The 23,112-nt window shown below is 42.0% G+C and overlaps 1 protein-coding gene across 12 annotated transcripts in view; it reads left to right on the forward strand.

Moving 5' to 3' along the window:
* The window catches only part of DENND2C (DENN domain containing 2C), a 52,748-nt gene that overhangs the window by 24,778 nt on the left and 4,858 nt on the right, over positions 1-23,112 (forward strand). For 9 of the 12 annotated variants that reach the window (XM_059673227.1, XM_059673221.1, XM_059673220.1 and 6 more), the window contains 12 exons: positions 828-924; positions 4,669-4,796; positions 5,530-5,578; positions 7,590-7,777; positions 11,807-11,916; positions 14,234-14,303; positions 15,038-15,115; positions 16,048-16,188; positions 16,847-16,995; positions 17,463-17,640; positions 20,244-20,285; positions 21,204-21,309. In XM_059673227.1, the coding sequence (XP_059529210.1) occupies positions 828-924; positions 4,669-4,796; positions 5,530-5,578; positions 7,590-7,777; positions 11,807-11,916; positions 14,234-14,303; positions 15,038-15,115; positions 16,048-16,188; positions 16,847-16,995; positions 17,463-17,640; positions 20,244-20,285; positions 21,204-21,309 (1,336 nt within the window). Of the gene's footprint in view, positions 1-827; positions 925-4,668; positions 4,797-5,529; positions 5,579-7,589; positions 7,778-11,806; positions 11,917-14,043; positions 14,103-14,233; positions 14,304-15,037; positions 15,116-16,047; positions 16,189-16,846; positions 16,996-17,462; positions 17,641-20,243; positions 20,286-21,203; positions 21,310-23,112 lie in introns of all 12 variants that reach the window. The other 3 variants (XM_059673228.1, XM_059673230.1, XM_059673231.1) reach the window with 3 other exon arrangements.

Consider the following 23,112-nt stretch of genomic DNA (forward strand, 5'->3'; position numbering starts at 1 on the left):
AATAATGTTTATTAAATGGAGTATAGTTATTGTACTCGAGCATATTTGAGAGTCTCCTAATTTTATGATGTTTCTAAAATAAATTGTACTATTAGTGCTTCTAGTAGTAAAGAGATAGAGTATTCCTTTGACAAAAACTTTCTATGTATGATTTATCCTCTCATTATTAAAAATTCCTGGGAGCAAAAATAACTGAGCCCCACCCTGCCTTCCAAGTGAGTAAGTATTCCACTTCCTACTCTGGGCAGGCAAAAACTTGAGTCTGATAGTAAATGCTTGGTCACCCTATTAGGTGCAGTATCTAGATTTCCTGCATGTCGTGACACGGAATGACAAGGAATCTCTCCAAGAGCCTATGCTGGGTTCTTCTGGAAAGGATTGCCCTTTTTTACCCACGTAACATGGACTTTGTTTAGAGCAACGTACTATCTTCGTAAAGATCATTTTAGCCCTAGCTGGTTTGGCTCAGTGGATAGAGCGTTGTCCTGCAGACTGAAGGGTCCTGGTTCGATTCTGGTCAAGGGCACATGCCAGGTTGCGGGCTCAATCCCCAATGTGGGGCATGCAGGAGGCAGCCAATCAATGACTCTCTCTCATCATCGATGTTTCTATCTCTCTCCCTCTCCCTTCCTCTCTGAAATCAATAAGAAAAAACCTTTTAAAAAAAAAAAAAGAAAAAACCTTTTAAAGATCATTTTAGATTCAAAATTGAGAAATATAAGTTTCATTTAGAAAATGGACCTTTTCTCAATGTGAATCTCAAATTGATAGTAGGCTGCAAACTTGTTGGTGTTGGTTTTAAATTGTACTTTTCTGGTCTTTTTCAGCTTGTATTGAGAATAGATGACATATTTGAATCAAAGAGAGGGAAAAAGAGAGTAAAGTTACATCCATACACTGGAAAAGACGTACCTCCTTCTAAAGGTAAGAATTGTTCCAGCTGTCCATAGCTATCAGCATATGGGGAGAGAATCATTATATAACTTAATGGTTGGTGTGAATTATAATTTTTGGTTTACTTTCCTATCTATCCCACTTAAATATAAAACTTATTTAGGATAAGGACTATTTCTTATTCTTCCTCAAGCTCCTCTTATTTAGTTCTTTATCAAGTAATAAGTAAATAAATAGATAATTAAATAAATCAAAAATCTATACATAGCCGAAACCGGTTTGGCTCAGTGGATAGAGCGTCGGCCTGCGGACTGAAAGGTCCCGGGTTCGATTCCGGTCAAGGGCATGTACCTTGGTTGCAGGCACATCCCCAGTGGGGAGTGTGCGGGAGGCAGCTGGTCGATGTTTCTCTCTCATCGATGTTTCTAACTCTCTCTCTCTCTCCTTTCCTCTCTGTAAAAACTCAATAAAATATATTTAAAAAAAAAAATCTACACATATAAACCAATGAGATTAATTTTCATAGGTAAATTGCATCATTCTTTTGTAGATCTACTTTCATTCATAGTCATTTATCAGTATAGACTCTTTCAGTGGAGAAATGAAAATATTACTAGGTATATATTGACTGAAAGTATATGGTACTCAACTTGTAGTCAGTCATCTTATAAGTTCCATAGTTTTATCCTTCAGATGCCTAGATAAAACTTATATTGTTCTAATTAAGAAGCTTTCAACATCCAGAGTAAATTATTACAATTTTCTTTAAAACTTATGCAAGATTCTTTAACTTGCCCTAGCCAGTTTGGCTCAGTGGATAGAGCTTCGGCTCACGGACTAAAAGGTCCCAGGTTCGATTCCGGTCAAGGGCATGTACCTTGGTTGCAGGCACATCCCCAGTAGGAGGTGTGCAGGAGGCAGCTGATCGATGTTTTTTCTCTCATCGATGTTTCTAACTCTCTATCCCTCTCCCTTCCTCTCTGTAAAAAATCAATAAAATATATTTAAAAAAATTTTTTTAATGTGGTTGTCTGGCAAAGAATATGCAGGATTTAGTAGTTTTTGTCTGTGAGATTCATAAGTCAAGAACAACAGCCAAATCATACCAGAAGAGTATCCTATCTAATAAAAGAGAAAAATGGTAATTGGCGTACGACGATACCCTTTTCATTGGCTAATCAGGGCTATATGCAAATTAACTGCCAACTATGATTGGCAGTTAACTGCCAACTAAGATTGGCAGTTAACTGCCAACAAGATGGCGGTTAACTGCCAACAAGATGGCGGTTAATTTGCATATGTAGGCACAATGCAGGGAGGCGAAAGGGAAAGCAGGAAGAAGCCCCCTGCCACTGACAGTGATCAGAAACCCAGGGGGGAGCTAAGAGCTGGGGGGCAGGGCAAAGGCGGACCTGGGGCCGCCTTTGCCCTGCCCCCCAGCCATGATTGGAGAATCAGGCGCCTTTGCCGCCCTGGCCAGTGATAGCAGGAAGTAGGGGTGGAGCCAGCGATGGGAGCTGGGCACGGTCGAAACTGGCAGTCCCGGGAGCTAGGGGTCCCTTGCCTGGGCCTAAAGCGGAGCCCACGATCGCCGGGCCGCTGCAGCTGCGGGTCCCCGCTGCCCGGGGCCGGACGCCTCAGCCAGAGGCATTAGGCCTGGGCAGGGGCAGAGCCTGCAACGGCGGGGAGCTGGGGGTCTCCCGCCCAGGCCTGACACCTCTGCTGGAGGCCTCAGGCCTGGTCAAGGGGCCGATCCGGTGATTGGTGATCGGAGGGTGACGAGGGTCAACTCCTCTGGCCGAGGCATCAGGCCTGGGTGGGGGGCAGAGCCGGGGATTGGGGGGATATGATGGTCCCCTTGCCCAGGCCTGAAGTCTGGGTCAGAGGCGTCAGGCTTGGGCCGGGGGTGGAGCAAGTGATCAGAGGGAGATGGGGGTCCCCTGCCCAGGCATGATTCCTGGGCCAGAGGCCTCAGGCCTGGGCGGGGGCCAGAGCCAGTGATCGGGGGGAGATAGGGGTCCCTGTCCAAGCCTGACACCTCTGGCGGAGGCGTCAGGCCTGGGCAAGGGGCCGATCAGGCGATCGGAGGGTGATGGGGGTCTACGCCTGAGGGCTCCCAATATGTGAGAGGGGGCAGGCTGGGCTGAGGGACACTCCCCTCCCCACACACACCCAGTGCACGAATTTCGTGCACCGGGCCCCTAGTATTTAATATTTTTTCAGACTTCCAAAGACAAAAATTTTAAAATTTCCTTTAAATCTATTTTACCTTCTAACAATTACCATCTGAAAGTGAAATTCTTCATGTTACAATTCAAGACTCTTTCTTCTTACTCTCCAATGATTAAAATCAACTGATCACCATTTTAAATGCCAGTTTTTATATTCTCAAAAGCAATTAGTAAAAGACGTTTCAGTCTTCTACAGAAGAAATACTTCTGATTATTGTTAATAATAGCTAACATCGCTGGATGAAGCAATAGTTTCTTTACGTACTCTACCTCGTGTGTAACATATGACCACATTAGGAGGTAGGGACTATCCTAATTGTACAGACTAAGAAACAGAGGAGGAAATGTCGTTTTAAATCAAGGAGCATGGAACCACAAGGTCTTACCCTTTTCCGTCACCAACAGTTACTCTCAATTTTTCTCACAAACTTTGATTTTTAGCAGTTTCACTGTCTCCTTTCCATGTTTCCTTATCTTCACTAAGGATATGGCCAAAGGCTTTTAATTTGTATAACCCAGAACTAGATACAGAAGATGAAAACTGATGCCAGATATGATGCTGGATCTTTTCAAATATATTATCATTTGTTTTCTAAACAGCCCTCTGTGGCAGATAGTAACCTCACTGTTGTTGACAAGGACATAAATTATAAGTTGCAAATTATGTACAATATCAGGACACTGGGACCAGGACAAATTCTAAAGAACATTATCATTTCCCCAGATGAACAGAGTCTATTGATAACTATACTCTCCAGATATGGCACCCTCAGTAGGTTAATACTGATCTCTTATTCAAATGCTTTATGCCTTAAGGATTAGGAACATTTTAGTAAATTCAGCTGTAAAACAAGTTTTTGAAGAGACAAATTCTTTTTTCACTGCATCATTACTGAAAAGGAAAAAAATTCAGCAGCCTGAATTGCCAACTTCTAGCACACACACACAAAATGCAGCCCTTAAGTTGTAAGTTGTAACCCTTTCCTACAAGATTGTTTTTCATTTGTGTGCCTCAAAGACAACATGCATTTACCCAGTCTCCGTGACTAACTTCTCCAGCAGGCCAGGGGGCTTTCTCTCAGGCCTGAGGATCTCCTGGTTCTATGGTCACTGTTCTCAGATTTTTGTTTTCCTTCTTATGCTTTTATCTGCTTATCAACAATGTCTAGTAGAACCAAATAATTATATTTACCTACTGTGTCAGTACATGCTAAGCTGTACTGAATCTATTCCAACCTAAACATTTCTTAAGTTTCAGTTATCAGCATTACAGAATGCTTTAGTGCCATTCTTCAGTTCTGTCATTACAGTTTTCTGTGTTAAAGTCACATGTAAGAAGAAACAACCTAATACTTTTTTGATCCCTATAGATTCTGTGTAGATTTTCTTGGTGGCTTATAAACCCCTTAACCTTAACCTTCATTTGGTGTCCCAGAGTGCAAGTCACAAAACCATAGATGTGAATGTATTATAAGGTCTTTTCCAGTTACATTACCTCTCCTCCCTTTTCCCTTTCTTTTCTTTTTTTCCTTAAACTTCCTAGGCTCCCCGAAGGTGCCTGCGGCTAAGGACTCAGGAGCTGACAGCAGTTGTTCCTTCATACCGAACGTGTTTTATAGCCCCAGTATACTTTTTGTCATGGTGGTTAATTTGAAGTTACAAACATATGTGGCACCCAATATTTAAATAGCTAATTTTTTTGTAACATCTCTTATGTCCCTGGGCCTTGTTTTTCCTGATATATTTAAAGTTTTCCCCTTTCTTTACATTTTACTTTTGCCCTAACTTTTCAGATTTAATCTAGAAATTTTTTGTTCACTTGTAAAGCACTCTCTTGTAAAAGTATAGCCCTTATTCTCAAGAAACTTAAAATTTGTTTGGGAAAAATAAGAGCAGCTTAAAGCAGAATTCCGAATAGAAGAGTTCAGTTTGGCCTAGAGTTCGCTTAAAGGTATCGCAAAAGAGATTGTTACTTCGTAAACTTATTTGGTAACCCCCCTTGCCCCAACATTTTCCATGATTTTAAATTCATAGTTTGTTCTGTGTTGAGATTTTTGTTTAAGTCAGGTTGGTGTTCAACCTTGGATATTTTATTCTAGAATTTCAAGATAAGGATATGGATGTAGAAATAGACTCCAAACTAGACTTCTTAAGACTAGTCTGAACTGTTAATTTCTAGGATCAGGAAGGGAGGGGGTGGGAAGAAGATGGAATAGAGTAGAGCCTCCTCTGGGCCTTTCATTTTCTTGTGACTGTCCTGCCCTGATGTAACTATGTGGTTGGAGACAGGCTCAGCTTTCCTGACCCCAAGCCCCCAGGTCTGTGGAGGTTTCATATTGTTTTCATCCTCGTGTACTTCCTACCGTTGGACAAATACAAATGGAAACTACTTCTCTCTTTTCAGGTGAAACCAGTGGGAACGAAAGTGATGCCGAGTATCTGCCAAAGAGTGAGTGAGTCAATGGGCTGCTCCCTTTTTCGTGATGATCACGGTATAGGTGGGGTGGCACCTGCCTGTGTGATTAAGCATGTTTTCCCACAGGAAGTGTCATATTGTAGGAGATTTCATTATAAGAGCTTCTTGAGATTTGGCGAACTAAGCAGCACGCTGTCAGATGTCTGACAGCATTAAACATCTCCCGGAGTGGAGTGAGGCAAACCCTCATGGTTCTAAGATGGAATGTTCTTAGGGGAGTGGCAGAGCTGCGTGTCCAGACAAATGTGTAGACATTTCCCAGCAGCCAAAATAGGGTATGTGTGAATCACCCACTGAGACAAATACTTGTCACTCAATATCAGATTTTTCATAGTCGCTCAAGTGTAATTAAGTGACTTTGATATCTCTGACACTGAGATATAAAACATTGATCTCTTTCTTCTTCATAGGCATTTATATTCCAAATTATTATGCCATTTATTTTTTGTTAGACTGTAGAATATGCCATGCAGTTTTTGCTATATTTGTTCTTATGCTTCATGGTGCTCAATACCCTTCATTTAATGGATTCTCACCGGAAGTTTTTCAGTTCCTGTTTAACTGATTGGCAAACAACACATGGAGAAAGTAGGAGACATGAATAATCAAAGCTGCGTGCAGGGCAGTTCCAAGTCTGATACGCTGATCTTATGATTAACAGTCAGGTGCTCCCTCCACTGGCCTGAATTGGTTCAGGTGTTTGATTCTGCAGCCTGAAGGTGAAACTTAAGTCAGCATCAGGTTCAGCCTGGATGTGCACAGATGACTAATTTAGTGCTGTTGATACTGAGAAATAGGACCTAAAATTTTCTTGAACTGAACCCTTTGGGATAAGAAATTTTTTCCTAGAACACTAAAAGTACTAGATAATTCTGGGAAGTCACTCCTAGATGTATTTTTGATCCATAGTGTAACTCTTTTGGGGGCATAATGCATCATATATTTTTTTAAAAATCAAAACAATTAGTCAGAGGATGAGTCTTTCCATCGTTGGTGCAGAATGACACATAAGCAAGTCTCTGAGCCACTTGGACTATTTCCTCTGCAAGTATTACCTTTTCCCTGGGGGCACTATCTCAAATTGTTCAGAATTAAAGATAAATGAGAATAAAGGATAAATGCTAGCCAGTTTTGAGTGGTATTGCTTGCACTGTTTAAGTGGTATGTTTTCATTCTTTTGAGAAATAGTCTGCAAATGGATGTCTTCTACTTCAATTATTTTCTCTTGCATTTAGCATCATTTATTGATATTTATTTCAGAGATGAAGTGAGAGAAAGGGAGAGATAGAAACATCAATGATGAGAGAGAATTATTGATCGGCTGCCTCCTGCATGCCCCACACTGGGCATTGAGCCCACAACCCTGGCATGTGCCCTGACCGGAAATTAAACCTCGACCTCCTGGTTCATAGGTCGACTCAACTGAGCCATGCTGGCTGGGCTAGCATCATTTACTGATAAAAGCACATGTCCATTATTAGAACTATGTGCCAAGGAGAGAAGGGAAAAGGACAGTTTCTTTCACATGAGAATAGTTTTTGTTTTAATCTTATCAAACTTCATGTATTTACCCTCTGTAGGACTCAGTTCTTTTATCATATCATCCTCCTCCCTCCCCCCCATGATTTCATGGTCCCAATAGTGACATCTTTTGTCAGGCCAGTGCTTTTGCCTGACATGTTCCTGGTGTGTCCTGGTGTTAGGCCATGAAAGATGGGATAACATAGACTATGTGTTGGGACATAAGAGTATCAGTTGGGACACGGAGCATCAGTCCCAACACAGGGCCCCCAAGTGCTTATGAGAAACTGCACTTGACCCTCAAGCCTGTCATAGCCCTAATAGGTATGTCTGTGTGGCAGACGTTGGTTAGTAAACATTCGTTCAGCAGCAGCTGAGTGAAGATTAGTCCTGAATGGGTTGCGACCTCTGGCTGCGAGAGGGAAGCTGGCTTCCAAGGAAAACAAGGCTCTGTGCTGTCCTTGCAGATCGCCACAAGCGCTTAGCGCAACTGCAGCAGCCTTCCAAGAGGAACCCCCACTACCAGACCTTAGAGCGCGACCTCATTGAATTACAGGAGCAGCAGCTGTTTGAACTCTTTGTGGTAGTGTCTCTGCAGAAGAAACCATCAGAAATAAGCTACAGTCCCCAGGTCATTCAGCAGTTCCCTGGCAAGGTAGGTGCAAACAGGCAGGGAGCATTCAGGAATGTTCCTGTGTCTCTGCGTGTATTTATTTCCTCTCTTGTTTATTGTTGTCTTGGTCAGCTTTTAGTAGTGTGCTGTACTTCCTATAGGGTCTGATGGATGACTCTGACGACATCTTTTTGTATGTGTGTGTGTGTGTGTGTGTGTGTATAAAAAATATATTTTAATATCACAGAGGAAGGGAGAGGGAGAGAGAGATAGAAACATCAATGATGAGAATCATTGATCAGCTGCTTCCTGCATGCCCCACAATGAGGATCGAGCCCACAACTGGGCATGTGCCCTGACCGGGAATTGAACTATGACTTCCTGGTTCATAGGTTGACGCTCAATCACTGAGCCATGCAGGCCGAGCTCTGATGACATCTTATGTCAAGCATGAGCTGCCACCTCAAGGGGAGAAAAAGCTTATTATCCAAGTTTGTTTTTTATTTTTTGCTCTGCTATTTACTAAGTGACCTCTAACAAGTTGCAAAGCCTCTGTTTTCTCGTCCTTATTGAGAGGAATAATAAATGTGGCAGAACAGGGTAGCAGTTTAGAGCATGAATTCTAAACCAACTATCTGCATTTGCCACTTATTAGCTCTGTGACTTTGAGCAATTACATAATTGCCCTGTGCCTCGGTTTCTTCATTTATAAAACGGAGAGAATCATAATGTCCATTCCACTGAGTTATGGTGAGGACTCAATGAGCTATATAAGGCCCTTTGAACAGTGCCCATAGTAAGCCCCATATGGTGCCAGGGGTGGGCAAACTTTTTGACTCGAGGGCCACAATGGGTTCTTAAACTGGACCGGAGGGCCAGAACAAAAGCATGGATGGAGTGTTTGTGTGAACTAATATAAATTCAAAGTAAACATCATTACATAAAAGGGTACGGTCTTTTTTTTTTTTTTTTTAGTTTTATTCATTTCAAACGGGCCGTAGTTTGCCCATGGCTGTGTAGCCATTAGTGGGGATTTAACGACATAATGTATGCAAAGTGCCATTCCTGGCACATGTAAGTGCTTGGTAAATGGTAGCTGTAATTTTTTTTTTTATTATTGGTAGCTATTATTAACAATATTATTTAGTTTGCTCTGCCTTTTTTAAAACATGATTCATTCATTTCATTAAATATTTCTTAAATACCCACTGTTTGCCGTTATTAGGTGCTAGGAATACAAATGAGAAAGATCTTCTTGGTCCCTGCCCTTACAGGGCTTAGAACACAGACCCCAGATGTGGCTCTGAGCTTCGTGGCAGCAAATACAAAGAGAGGAACATAATCATTGCATCAGGGTTTGCAAACCGTGGCCTCTGAGCAAATTGAGCCTACAGATTTTTTTTTTATTTGTGGTGTTTTTGTAAAAATAATAACAAATTATTTGTTGCCAATGTTTAAAAGTCAAATTTCACATAAAAACCTGTGCTTCTGCTTTTTCCTGAGAAACTGGAAAGCCTACCCGCACTCAGCCTACATTCCTGAGCGGCAGAAATTGGCTGAAACTGAGTAAGCCATGGCTGACTTCATGGGCACGTGACCAGCACAGTCACATGAGGCCCCTCCCTCAGAAGAGCCCTGTGCTGGGGATTGAATGCTCTGTAGTCCCCACTGCAATTCTTAATAACGTTGTCTTTGAATTTGTGTTTTGGAAGTGAGATCTGATGGGACAAGGAGGCAAGAGGCTAGGTCTTAAATGCTTGGTTCATGCATGGTCTCACCTCTTGCCACCTCCCCAGGATGGTTCTCTACTTGTCCTCTCCCCTGCCCCCTGGTTTCCTGGGCCCTGTCTGACTTCCCCCCTTCTGCCCCTACTCAGTGACTACTGCCCCCTCTGTCCCTGGCAGGGACTTGGGCATAGGCATGGAGAGGGTCAGGATCAGGCAAGCATTGCCCCACAGAATCTCTAGGCAGCGCATAGCGAGGCCTTCCCTGTCTGGGCTGGCAGAGCCACGCATGTTCAGTGGTGCCTTGGTGGGGCAAGAACTTTCACCACCCTCAATCCAAGGACCAAGCACATCCCCCTGTGGAGGATACAACCCATGGGGGTTGCCTCGCTGCTGTAGGTTGGAGCAGTGGCCCGAGAGATGGGGAGAAGCCTGGCTTAGCTTCCTCACCTCTAGTTGGGACACAGTTTCAGTTCTGCATCTGGAAGCCCATCAGCTGGTGGGTCACTCGTGCACCAGATTGCGGGCCAGGACGTCTGGGTGCCAGTGAGGGTTGTGAGGGTCTGCATTTGACACCAGGATCCTTGTGCCTGAGGGAGCATGACATTAAATAGCAAATAAAAACCCCATAACGGGGTGAAAGACCACAGGAGAAAATGTTTTATATTTTATTTTATGTTTCATGTTTACTGCTTTTTGAACAAGGGCCCCACAGTTCACCTTGCACTGTGCTCTGCAGATTATGTAGCTGGCCCCGGTGAGGAGTGATCCCTGTAAATAGGGACATTTGCTCACTCCCAGCTTCCTCCTTGGAGCACTTCTCTCATTTAAGTCATCTGCTCAGCCCTGTTAGGACTTTTGGTTTCTAACCTTGAGTTACATGTTTCACTAAAAAAGCTAGTGAAGCCCTAACCGGTTTGGCTCAGTGGATAGAGCATCGGCCTGCGGACTCAAGGGTCCCGGGTTTGATTCCGGGCAAGGGCATGTACCTTGGTTGCGGGCACATTCCCAGTACGGGGTGTGCAGGAGGCAGCTGATCGATGTTTCTAACTCTCTATCCCTCTCCATTCCTCTCTGTAAAAAAATCAATAAAATATATATTTAAAATAATAATAAAAAAATAAAAATAAAAAAGCTAGTGAAGAATGACTGTACTGGAATCTAAGAGATGTTTCCTGTATGGATTCTCATTTTTTAAAAATTCTCAGCAACATCCCAACTATAAATAAATCAATAAGTTTAATTTTTAATAAAATTTCTCAATGTAGCCTGAGAGCACGGGGTCATGGCCCTGCTTAGTAACATGGGACCATTATAGTCTAAAATAATGTAATTTAAATGGTCTTGAGGAATCAAATTTTCCATAAAGAGGAACTTCACACACCCCGCCGCCATTTTTGTCTTATATTTGCAGAGAGAAATCTTGAGGTTGAACCTGTTTTCAACACAGCCTGAATTAATCGGCTCAGAACCAGATAAGGATCCAGTTGACTCTGGCAGTGACTCAGGGGCGTCTCTGAGCGATTTGTTTAGCATCTTTGTGCACTAGTCACCATAAGTTAAGGATGGAAAGAGCTGACCAAGCCCCACTCGGTCCTGTTGCAGGAAACCTTGAATGAAGATGATTGTGAATCATTTAACAATATGCTTTCCATTTCTTAAGAACTTACTATTCAAGTGACCCAGAATGGATGCATGTTTTGCTTTAGAAATGAAAGGATAGAGCATTTGTATTAGTTATAATGAAGGCAATATGGTAATTAGACTTATTATCTGCTTGTTTTTATACTAAATTTTCAGTGTCTTTTGGTTTAACTAAACTTAGACTGTCCTTTAAGTATAATACCAGACTTGCACAAAAGGGTCTTCCATGCTGAAATTTTACAGGAAGTTGCAAACCAGTAATTAGGTAGCAAAGATTACATGCTAAGGGAAATGATTATATATGGAGTGGATTCTAAAAATTCCTTGTCTGAAAAACATTCATCTGCTTTTTCAAACATCTTTGATTATTGATCAGAGAGTGTCTAGATCTGACTAGGTTTTTGCTATCAGTATATTATAGAATAGATTTTTATTTATTTGATGTTCCATGTACAGTTATAAGATCTCCACAATACCATTTCTGTGTAAAAGTAGGATTTTTTAATTCTCAGTAACTTTGTTCTCAATGCATCTTCAGTGGTTACCAGTCTTGGCCTTCCTGTTTTGTTAAACAGCACAAAACTATGCTGAGATGACTACTTAGGCTTATCAGAGACCTCTTTTCCCAAGACCAGGCTCAGTATTTTATTTCTGTTCTCCACTTGCGTAGAATATTAGTCACCTGCATTGTTATCTTTTTCAGGGTGATCATGGCTTTAAGCAATCCAAAGACACTGAAGAGAGGCTCAAAGTTATCCCCAAATTTTGTTTTCCTGATTCGAAGGACTGGGCTCCAACCTCGGAACTCAAGAGGTAAATAGGCTACTTTATCTGGTTTCTATTTGTTGGAACCACAAACATAGAATCAGACAGAGTGCTTGAGAAGTGGGAGAGCCAGCAGGGAAGCGGTGTGGACTGTGACAGGTCAAGGATGTAGCCGGGGGAAAGGAAGAACCAGAATTAGAACATTTCCTCTGTGGGACTCAGGGAAAAAAAAAACAAAACAAAAAAAAACACGGAATAATGTCAGTGTCAAAGGGAAAACAAGTGTGAGAGCCTCTCCACTTTGCCAGTCCTGCAGAGAAAAAAGTTCCACTTTACATACAACGAGAAATGCCACCAAGTGGATAGAAAAGGAAAAGACAACCTTAGGGACTCAGAAACAGGTCAAACAGAGCAATGCATTTGTTTCTCCTTCGAGTTGATAGGAGAAGCCACAGTCCAGATTGTATGTGCCACTGTGGGAGGCTCCCATGTGGGACATGTAGAATATTGAGAGGGAAGATAAAAAGAATTTCTTCCCGCCCTTACCGGTTTGGCTCAGTGAATAGAGTGTCGGCCTCCAGACTGAAGGGTCCCAGGTTCAATTCCAGTCAAGGGCATGTCCCTTGGTTGCAGGCACATCCCCAGTCGGGGGTGTGCAGGAGGCAGCTGATCGATGTTTCTCTCTCATTGATGTTTCTAGCTCTCTATCCCTCTCCCTTCCTCTCTGTAAATAAATAAATAAATAAATAAAATATATATTTTTTTAAAAGAATTTTTCCCCAGTATCTAGAGAAAAATATCATATTTAATTAATAAACCATCATTGCGTGTGCATCCTGCTTATAAATCAGTAACTGCTTTGTTCAAAACTGTAATTATTGATCATGTCGTTTTGACTGGAAGGGTGGTTATGTGAACCATGTCACATGCCGCTGACCTGGAAGACAGCCTCAGCTGTTGCCTAAGGAACCCGCCCTTCCACCTCCAATTGCCTCCCGACTAAGCTGCTGTAACCAGTTTAGCCTGATCGCCACTCTCATCTCTCTGCCATCAATCCTGAGGCTTCTGTGCTGGCAGTTACACTTACAACCACACAGGCCACTTCTTCCTTATTGCCCTGGCTGCTCCATGGTCGGTTCCCCGCCCCCACCCAACCCCCGCCCAAACAAGTTACGTGTGTTTATTCTAGAACTAGAGGCCCAGTGCACAAAATTCATGCACTGGTAGGGTCCCTAGCAGCTGCCGGCAGCCAGGGGCTCCCTCCCTTCCCCTGGTTGGTCCCGCCCCCTGGTCAAACTCCCAGAGAATTGTCGAGGGGACAATTTGCATACTACGCTTTTATTATATAGGATATTCAGAAAATACAGCGAAGTAAATAAAAAGCAGAAATTAGAAGTCACTGGCATTCTGGTTACTCAGAGATAATCACTCTCTAACTACTTTGGCTTATTCCCTTCCAATCTTTAATTTTGGCCATATATGGACACATGTACTTACTGTTCAAATTTGGACCTTTTTATAAATGAACTCACTTCTTAGCATCTTCTTTTCTTTTTCTTTTTTTTTTTTTTTTAACACCAAGCAACTTACAGGGCTACTGCTTCTAGCATCTTCTTTTCATAAATTATCTCTGCGTATATTTTCTCTATGTTTCTAATGAGGAATTGATGATTTTCCTATGGACAGTATCCTTAATTTTTATATATTAAGGATACTATCCTTTGCCTATCACTATTTCATATGGCCTCTCAGAACTAAATAGAAGACTTTTGAAGGGAAAAATAGCTTTTCACAATCATTTACAGCTTTTTGATATGTTTGACTAAATTGGACATTCAACAAAAGGAAATTAGGCTTGATGAATAACTAGACTGGATAAATAGAAAGCAGCCCTGACTGGTTTGGTTCAGTGGATAGAGCATCGGCCTGTGAACTGAAAGGTCCCAGGTTCGATTCTGGTCAAGGGCATGTACCTTGGTTGTGGGCACATCCCCAGTAGGAGGTGTGCAGGAGGCAGCTGATCGATGTTTCTCTCTCATCGATGTTTCTAACTCTCTATCCCTCTCCCTTCCTCTCTGTAAAAAGTCAATAAAATATATTAAAAAAAAACAACAAAGAAAGTAAAAGGAGGCAATAGCATCAACAATTCGTCCTCTACCTATTCTCTCACTCCAGTGCAAGACAGGACATTCCCAAGGCCTGGACTTTCTCCCTCGGGAGCAATGTGACTTGCTGTAAATATAATATTAATCCCTCCTCTTACAGTCACTGCTGTTAGACTAATTGTCAATTGTTTGTTCTATGAGGAATGTCAAACAATTGTTTGGATCTCAAACTAGTTCCTGTTTTTGTTTTTTGTTTTTAGTGAGACGTTCTCCTTTGTCTTAACTGGTGAAGATGGGAGCCGGTGGTTTGGTTACTGTAAGAAGCTTTTGGTAAGTTGCAGACTTGTGCTACAGGCAGGGTTGGTCAAGGAGCAATAGAGAGTCACACTAGGAACTTCAGAAATGCTGTCTCCCAATGAGTTTGAGGGTTACTCAATGATCTGTGTGTTGCCCTTGCTGGTTGGCTCTGGATAGAGCGTTGTTGACCTGCGGACTGAAGGGTCTCGGGTTCAATTCCAGTCAAAGGCACATGCCCGGGTTGCAGGCTCAATCCCCAGTTAGGGGCGTGCAGGAGGCAGCCAATCAATGATTCTCTCTCTCCATCTCTCTCTCTCCCTCTCCCTTCCTCTCTGAAATCAATAAAAACATTTTTTTAAAAATGATATGAGTGTTAAAGAAGCTATGTTAGCTTTCAACAGTAAGAGCAAGATGGGGGTTAGCCACAGAGTACTTTAGAATAAAAGGGTGTGGATTTATTTTATTTGTTGGTTTGTAATAGAGAAAGAAACCACTGACACAGTGGCTGCATCAGTCTGGATATATTTGAGGAATGGAGCACAGTGAGCCAATCCAGGGCTCCGAGTTACTTTCTTCTTGCTTAAATGCCCCCACTAAACCTGGAATAATTATGCTATCGTATTTTACCATTTTCCCTTCTTTCAGTGTTCATTGAGGGTGAGAACCTTGATTTCTACTCTGTATTAAAGAGTATTAAGAGAGTGTTAATAGTCCAAATTAGTAAAACTTACGCTGCTTAACTTTTGCTGTGTTGTGTTTTCTTTTAGCCGGAAGGCAAAGGAAAGCGACTCCCCGAGGTTTACTGCATGGTCAGTCGCCTAGGCTGCTTCAACCTTTTTTCAAAGGTGAGTGGAGAATACTGTGGAAAGCAGTGTTCTCTCTGAGCTCTGAGGAAGTTTGGTTTCCAATGACGTAGAGTTCCCATTAGCACAGTGGTTCTCAACCTTCTGGCCCTCTAAATACAGTTCCTCATGTTGTGACCCAACCATAAAATTATTTTTGTTGCTGCTTCATAACTGTAATGTTGCTACTGTTATGACTAGTCATGTAAATATCTGATATGCAGGGTGGTCTTAGGCGATCCCTGTGAAAGGGTCGTTTGACTGCCAAAGGGGTCGCGACCCACAGGTTGAGAACCGCTGCATTAGTAAATTAGAGCCACAGGTTTGAAGGCTTTAATCTCTAATCCAGATGCTCTTGCCCTGCCCCTTATCTTGGTCTGCTAAACCTCCCAGCTTAAAGGAGAACATAGCCTGAAGCTAACTTGTCTCATTTTTTTTCCCTGGACCCCCAACTGCAGGAAATAGAAAGGGGCTCATCTTCTAAAAATAAGTGGATTTATTTTAATAACTTTTCTCGGGGATACAAAGATATCACCAAGAGGTATAATGCCTTTAATGAAGGCAGATAATACTGATGCTTATTTTTTTTTTTTTAATATATTTTATTGAGTTTTTACAGAGAGGAAGGGAGAGAGATAGAGAGTTAGAAACATCAATGAGAGAGAAACATCGATCAGCTGCCTCCCGCACATCTCCCACTGGGGATATGCCCACAACCCAGGTACATGCCCTTGACCGGAATCGAACCCGGGACCCTTCAGTCCGCAGGCCGACGCTCTATCCACTGAGCCAAACCGGTCCCGGCATGATGCTTATTTTTTTTAATCTGTTGGTGTTATTTTTAAATTTGGGGGCCAAGTTTGTCGGTTCGTTAATAGGATTCATTATGTCTTTTGACTGAGTTCCTAATAAAAGAGCATGTTGTGTGTGTGTAGATTTTGGACGAAGTAGAGAAGAGAAGAGAAATGTCTCCAGCTCTGGTTTACCCCTTCATGCGAAGTGTCATGGAAGCTCCTTTCCCAGCCCCTGGACGCACCATCACAGTGAAGAGCTACCTCCCTGGGGCTGGAGATGGGGTGAGTTTGCTCATTTTGAAAAGGTTTGATAGCTGCCAAAAAGCAGGCCTGACAGTAGGAGGCAGTTTCCAGAAGCCTCGGGGCATAGTTTTCCCTTCTCCGTAAACAGTACAGAATGTTTTAGTCTCACAAAGCCCCAGAGAAATATCCAGTTGAGCTGCTTCGCAATGACAATTTCAGTCATTACAATAAATTGTGATAAATGAAGATTATAATACTACTAGAGGCCCAGCACACAAAATCACGTGAGACCAGACCTTCTGCGCTGGCGGAACCCCAGACCCACCCTGCACGAGCCGCAGGACCCCAAACCCGCCCTGCACGAACCATGGGACCCGCCTCTACCACACAAGCCTCGCCAGCCCTGCGTGAGCCCCAAGAGTCTTGGCCCACAAGAGGTGCTCCATGCACCTCCTGGTGACCATAATGGCATCACACCACAGGCCTTTTGTTATATAGATTGTCAGTGAGATAAAGGATTTTACCAGAAATTTACAAAATTACAAAGGTATTCAGTCTTGGGATTAGACTAGGCAGCTTTACAAACTCTTTGTAGCAGGCCCTTTTCTTGAATTTGACCTGTAAAAGAATGACAGGATCCATTAGTCCTGTCATTAGCATTGCATCAGCTCCCCTGATTCAGATTCTTGCATTGCAGTCCGTTGAACTCTGCCGACCACTGGATTCCCGGCTGGAACATGTGGACTTTGCATGTCTCTTTAAGTGCCTGAGCGTGTGTCATCTCATTCGGGTCTGTGCGTCTCTCCTTTTGGAGCGAAGGGTAATCTTTGTGGCCAACAGCCTAAGGTGAGAAATAAGTAAATTATGTTACTTCCTACTGGTGTTTTATGCATTTTGACCATTTTAAAATTTGGGCATATTAAAAAAAAAACTGTATGATCTCAATCAGTTACATAATGCCTTGGTGACATGGATAATTCTAAATGGTAAATAATCCAAACCCTATTTGCACTAAGCTATACCAGTGACTTTTGGGTGTTGCAGATAATTTACCTTTCTAAATGTGTTTTTGCTTAAGCGGTTAAAAATTGGTATTACTTTTCTATGTACACCTCAATTTTTAGCAATATAAATTGGAAGTTCCAGACTTTCAGTAAATTAAGTTAAAATTTTAAAGAAAATGTTAAAAATGGGTAATCTCAGAATTGTTCATTTATGCTCACTGGCATCAGTTAGTAATTCTAACACAACATCTGTAGTGCCCTCCATGTGATGTTCTGTATGTGATGCCATTTGCTTTCTCCTCTTGCCAGCACCCTGTCAAAATGTGGCCATGCTGTGGTTGCCACACTGTACCCATTTACCTGGCAGCATACCTACATCCCAGTCCTGCCAGCATCTATGATCGACATCGTGTGCTCACCTACTCCGTTCCTTATTGGAATCCTGTCTTGCTCCTTACCACAGCTCCAGGACCTGCCCATTGAAGAGGTGAGACGGGAGTAATGCCTATGGAAAGACTGGCGCAATGTCAGTGAAAACAAGTGATCTTTAAAGAGTGATGGAGTTGTTAATTACTATTAATATATAATTATTCTTAATGCATTATGCTATCATATTTTTATCTTTATACTACAATGAGAAAAATCCTACAGTATAACTGAATCTATGGTACACATATCTCCTATTTACAATAGTGAACTATGAACTCATTGTATTATTTTGAAGGTTAGATCTTTTTTTAATTATTGATTTCAGAGAGGAAGGGAGAGGGAGAGAGAGATAGAAACATCAATGATGAACTGCCTCCTGCACGCCCCACACTGGGGATTGAGTCCGCAACCTGGGCATGTGCCCTTGACTGGAATTGAACCCAGGCCCTTCAGCCTGCAGGCCTACGCTCTATCCACTGAGCCAAACTGGCTGGGGCAAGTCTTTTTTTTTTTTTTAAGTCAAACATAAAAACTACTCTGGGTTAACTTAAAAATTATTTCAAATATAGCACACATGTAGATGAGTGCCCAAAACAAAATGTGCAGCTCAGTGAATTATCACAATGTTGCTTATGTAACTAACACTGAACAGAGTGGGAACATTGCAGCAATGGAAACACTGCCAGCCTCCCCTCCCTCTTCCCAGAAGTCCCCTCATGCCTCCTTCCAGTCACTGTTCCCTTCCCCACCCCCACAGAAAGTAACCACTGTCTTGACTTCTGTGGTGTTTATGTACTTGTTTTACTTCAGAGTTTTACATCTAGGCATGTTCCCCCAGTAATATAGTTCAGTTTTCTTATCCATCCTACCATTGTTGGATATTTGAGTTGTTTCCAGTTTGGGGTTATTATGAATAATGCTGCTGTAAATATTTTTGTATATAACCCTGGGTATATGTATGTGCATACATTTCTATGGGTATATACTTGGAAGTGGAGTTGCTGGGTTATAGGGTAAGCATATCTTTAACTTTAGTAAATAAAGTCCATACTGTTTTCCAAAATAGTTGTGGCAAGCTAAACTCCCTCCAGTAGTGTATAAGAGTTCCTATTGCTCCACTTCCTCACCCGTAATACTTGTCATCATCAGTTTGTGTAATTTAGCCTCTCTGGTGGGTGTGTAGTGGTATGCTCATTGTGGTTTAATTTGCATTCCTTGATTACTGTTGAGGGTGAGCCTCTTTCTATTTATTGGCCATTTGAAATCATTTTGTATAAAATTCATTGTCTATCTTCCCTACTGGATTGTTCATCCTCACTGATTTTTAAGAGGCCATTTTATATTTTACATACCAGCCCTTTATGGCTTGCCTTTTCATTCTCCAAAACAGCATTTTTTTAATGCACAGATGTTCTTAATTTTAATGTGGTTAGAATTGTCAATCTTTTCCTTTATGGTAGGAGTTTTTTTGTATGTGTGAGCTACTTAAATTTTTGCTTATATTAACTTTATGGAGATATCCTTCTACTTATATCTTGGAAGCTTTGGAAGCTTTATTCTTGTGCCTTTAATTTTTAAATATATATATATATATTTATTGATTTCAGAGAGGAAAGGAGAGAGAGAGAGAAACATCGACGATGAGAGAGAATCATTGACTGGCTGCTTTCTGCACGCCCCACACTGTGAATGAGCCCACAACCTGGGCATGTGCCCTGTTTGGGAATCAAACTGTGACCTCCTGGTTCATAGGTCAACGCTCAGCCACTGAGCCAACTGGCCGGGCATGCCTTTAGTTTTTGATTCTGAATCCTGGAACTTGGTGTGTTTTTTAATATGCTAGGAGGTAGGTGTTATTTTATTTTTTGTCATATGAATAGCCAACTCTCCTAATACCATTTACTGAAAGGTCTTCCCTTTTAGGGCTTATCCTCCCCAACCCCCCAGTTTTATCCTATATAATAAAAGCTCAGAGACCGAGCCGTAACCACTTTGGCTCAATGGATAGAGCGTCAGCCTGCGGACTCAAGAGTCCCAGGTTCGATTCCGGTCAAGGGCATGTACCTTGGTTGCAGGCACATCCCTAGGAGGGAGTGTGCAGGAGGCAGCTGATCGATGTTTCTCTCTCATCGATGTTTCTAACTCTCTATCCCTCTCCCTTCCTCTCTGTAAAAAATCAATAAAATATATTTTTTTAAAAAAGCTCAGAGACCGAATGGCGGAATGATCAGAACGACCAGTTGACCAGTTGCTATGATGCACACTGACCACCAGGGGGCAGACGCTCAACGCAGGAGCTGCCCCCTGGTGGTCAGTGCACTCCGCTGACTGGCATGAGCAGCTGCTACCACAGTGGGAGCGGCCACTCAGAGGGCAGGTCCATAGCTGCTCTGGTGACCTAGATGAGAGGCACTCCCACAGCGGGTCAATCCCCACAAGCCACACTCCCCACCAGTGCACGAATGATTTAACATATGTATATATTGTGAAATGATTACCACAAAAATGTAACATTTATCATTTTACATAGTTAGACATTTATTTTTTTTGTGATGGACACCTTTAAGATCTACTTTCTTAGCAACTTTCTGACCAAGCAGTGCCTACAGATTTTCCTGTGACTGTCACCGGTTTAACTTGCTTGGGTCCTTTATTTTATAGGTGCTGATAGTTGATCTCTGTGCGGACAAGTTCTTACAGGAGGTGAGTGACAAAGGAGGTGATTACATAATGTTTGGGGATAATTAGACAGGAAATATGTGAAAGTACTTAGAGAAGATGAGTCAGGCACGACTTTGAGTTCCTACACATACTTGACCTGGCACTGTGGCTGATCATACACAATTGACCTGAACCGTTTGGCTTGGGCTTAGCTGTGTATCCCAAAGAAGGAAGGAGGAAACAGATTACAGGTGCTTCTCAAAAGAGGCAACTCTCCCTTCAAGTCCAGACGGGTTGACATATAAGCCTCTAATTTAATTAAACATAATGAGCATTTAAAACTGATTATTTCCAGATATTCTGAATCTAAATATGAGTAAGACACAGTTTGAGCCCTTAGGCCTTATAGTCTAACAGTGGGGAGGGGGTGCAGACATACACATAAAGTTTTAGAAATGGTGTAATAGAAATTTGTACAAGGTATACAGTAGGGACAAAAAAGACGTGGTCATTTCTTCTGGGTATGAAAGTGGAAGAGAGAGTTGGTAATGCCTGCTTAGAGCAGCCCTTAGTATATGTAAACTGAATGTAGGCTTGTGAGCACTGAACCCAGGGTTGAAAGAATGTTTCCCTAGACATTTTTGTCAAAATCCCTTAGCTCTTCACTTTTGAAACACCATTTGTTTGGGGATGATCTTTCTAATGTAGCATAAGACTTGTAGATGAGAGATATTAAATAGAAAGTGCCAGAAAATTTGGTAAGTATATTATTTAATATAGTGAAGATGTAGACGCCATAAGCATCTTGGAGTCTGCTCAGTGCGGAAGGAAGCTTCACACTGACTCTTCAACCACATTTACAGTCACTGTGGCATTTGGGGGCCCTAATTAGTGCTCTCTCTCTCGCTCTCTCTTTCTCTCTCTCAAAGTTTATGAACATTTTCAATTTCTTCTCTTAAGGTATCTGACGAGGATGAGATTTTACCACCTAAACTCCAAGCTGCCCTAATGCAGATTTTGGAAGAACGAAATGAAATTTTGGCTCAGGAGCAGAATTTCTCACAAGGTATGTGACAGGTGGCCTGAGGACTTGCGGTCAAGGCAGTAAATATTTACTGAATGTCAGCACCCGCTCCAGGGCATTCAAGGTAGGGAGTATGAGATTGTGCCTGTGTCCTGAAAAAGCTTATGATGAGCTTCCCGCTGACCCTCACTGTGCCAGCTCCCCTTCTACTTCAGGACTTTTGCACTTGCCTGGTTGCATTTATGGAAAGCTCTTCCCCCAGAAAGCCCCCTGGCTCCTGCTCTTTCTTCATTCCCAAGTGTCACCTTGTCAGTGAGGCTGTTCCTGACTGTCCTCCTGGGGGTGGTAAATTAGTGCGGCTGCTGTGGAAAAACACTATGGAGGTTCCTCAGAAAATTAAAATTAGAGTGGCCATACAACCTAGCAGTTCCACTTCTGGGTATTTATCCGAAGAAAACAAAAACACTTAATTCAAAAAGGTATATGCACCCCTATGATCACTGTAGCATTGCTAGTAAAAGGCAAGATATGGAAGCAACCTAGATGTCCATCAGTAGATGAATGGGAAAAGAAGATGTGTATATATACACAATGGACTATTACTCAGCAATAATACCATTTACATTTGCGACAACACAGATGGACCTAGACCAGCGGTTCTCAACCTGTGGGTCGCGACCCCTTTGGGGGTTGAACGACCCTTTCACAGGGGTCGCCTAAGACCATCAGAAAACACATGTATAATTACATATTGTTTTTGTGATTAATCACTATGCTTTACTTATGTTCAGTTTGTAACAATGAAATTGGGGGTCACCACAACATGAGGAACTGTATTAAAGGGTCGCGGCAGTAGGAAGGTTGAAAACCACTGACCTAGACATGATTATGCTAAGTGAAGTAAGTCCGACAGAGAAAGACAAATACTGTATAATCTCATTTATATGTGGAATCTAATAATGCAAAACAGCCCTAGCCAGTTTGGCTCAGTGGCTAGAGCATCAGCCTACAGATGATGGGTCCTGGGTTTGATTTTGGTCAAGGACACATATCTTGGTTGCAGGCTCCTCTCCAGCCTGGGCCCTGATAGGGGCATGAGCAGGAGGCAACCAATCGATGTGTTTCTCTCACATTGATATTTCTCTGTGTCTTCCTCTCTCTCTAAAAATCAATGGAAAAACATCCTTGGGTGAGGATTAAAAAAAATAATAAATAAAAATACAAAACAAATAAACAAAACAGAAACAGACCCATAGGTATTGAGAATAAGCTGATGGTCACCATGGAGGAGGAGGTAGAGGAATAGGAATAAAAATAAATAAGTACATAAGTTCTAATTATAGAACACTTGGAAAACTCAGACTATTATAAAGGAGAATTTTTTAAATCATTTGTAAAAAAAAGAAATAAAATTGTCCCCGTTCCCTTACAACTCCACGTCATCCTCCTGACCTTGTTTTTTATCGTGGCTTTTATCATCGACTGATGTGCTAGAATCCAAGTTCCATGAGAGCAGCAACTGTCTGTATTGTTTTCTTCTCCAGTGCTTTTAAACAGTATTCGATAGATACTCAGTAAGTATTTGTTGAATAAATGGGCAAATAACAATTATAGGGTGGCTTACTCCATTTCAGGCATTGTGCTGCTAAGAACTTAGTTTACATCTTATTTCATCTTTGTATCATTATTTAATTGCCATTTTACATATGAGAACACTAAGGCTATTTGCTGATGGGGAACATTAGGGAAGGAGCAGGTTTGGACGAGTAATTAAAAGTTTAGTTTTCAATATTGAGATACCTATTGGACATCCACTACCTAGCAAACATACAACTGGAGATACCA

This window comes from Myotis daubentonii, chromosome 18 (assembly GCF_963259705.1).
Source record: "Myotis daubentonii chromosome 18, mMyoDau2.1, whole genome shotgun sequence".
Classification (NCBI taxonomy): domain Eukaryota; kingdom Metazoa; phylum Chordata; class Mammalia; order Chiroptera; family Vespertilionidae; genus Myotis; species Myotis daubentonii.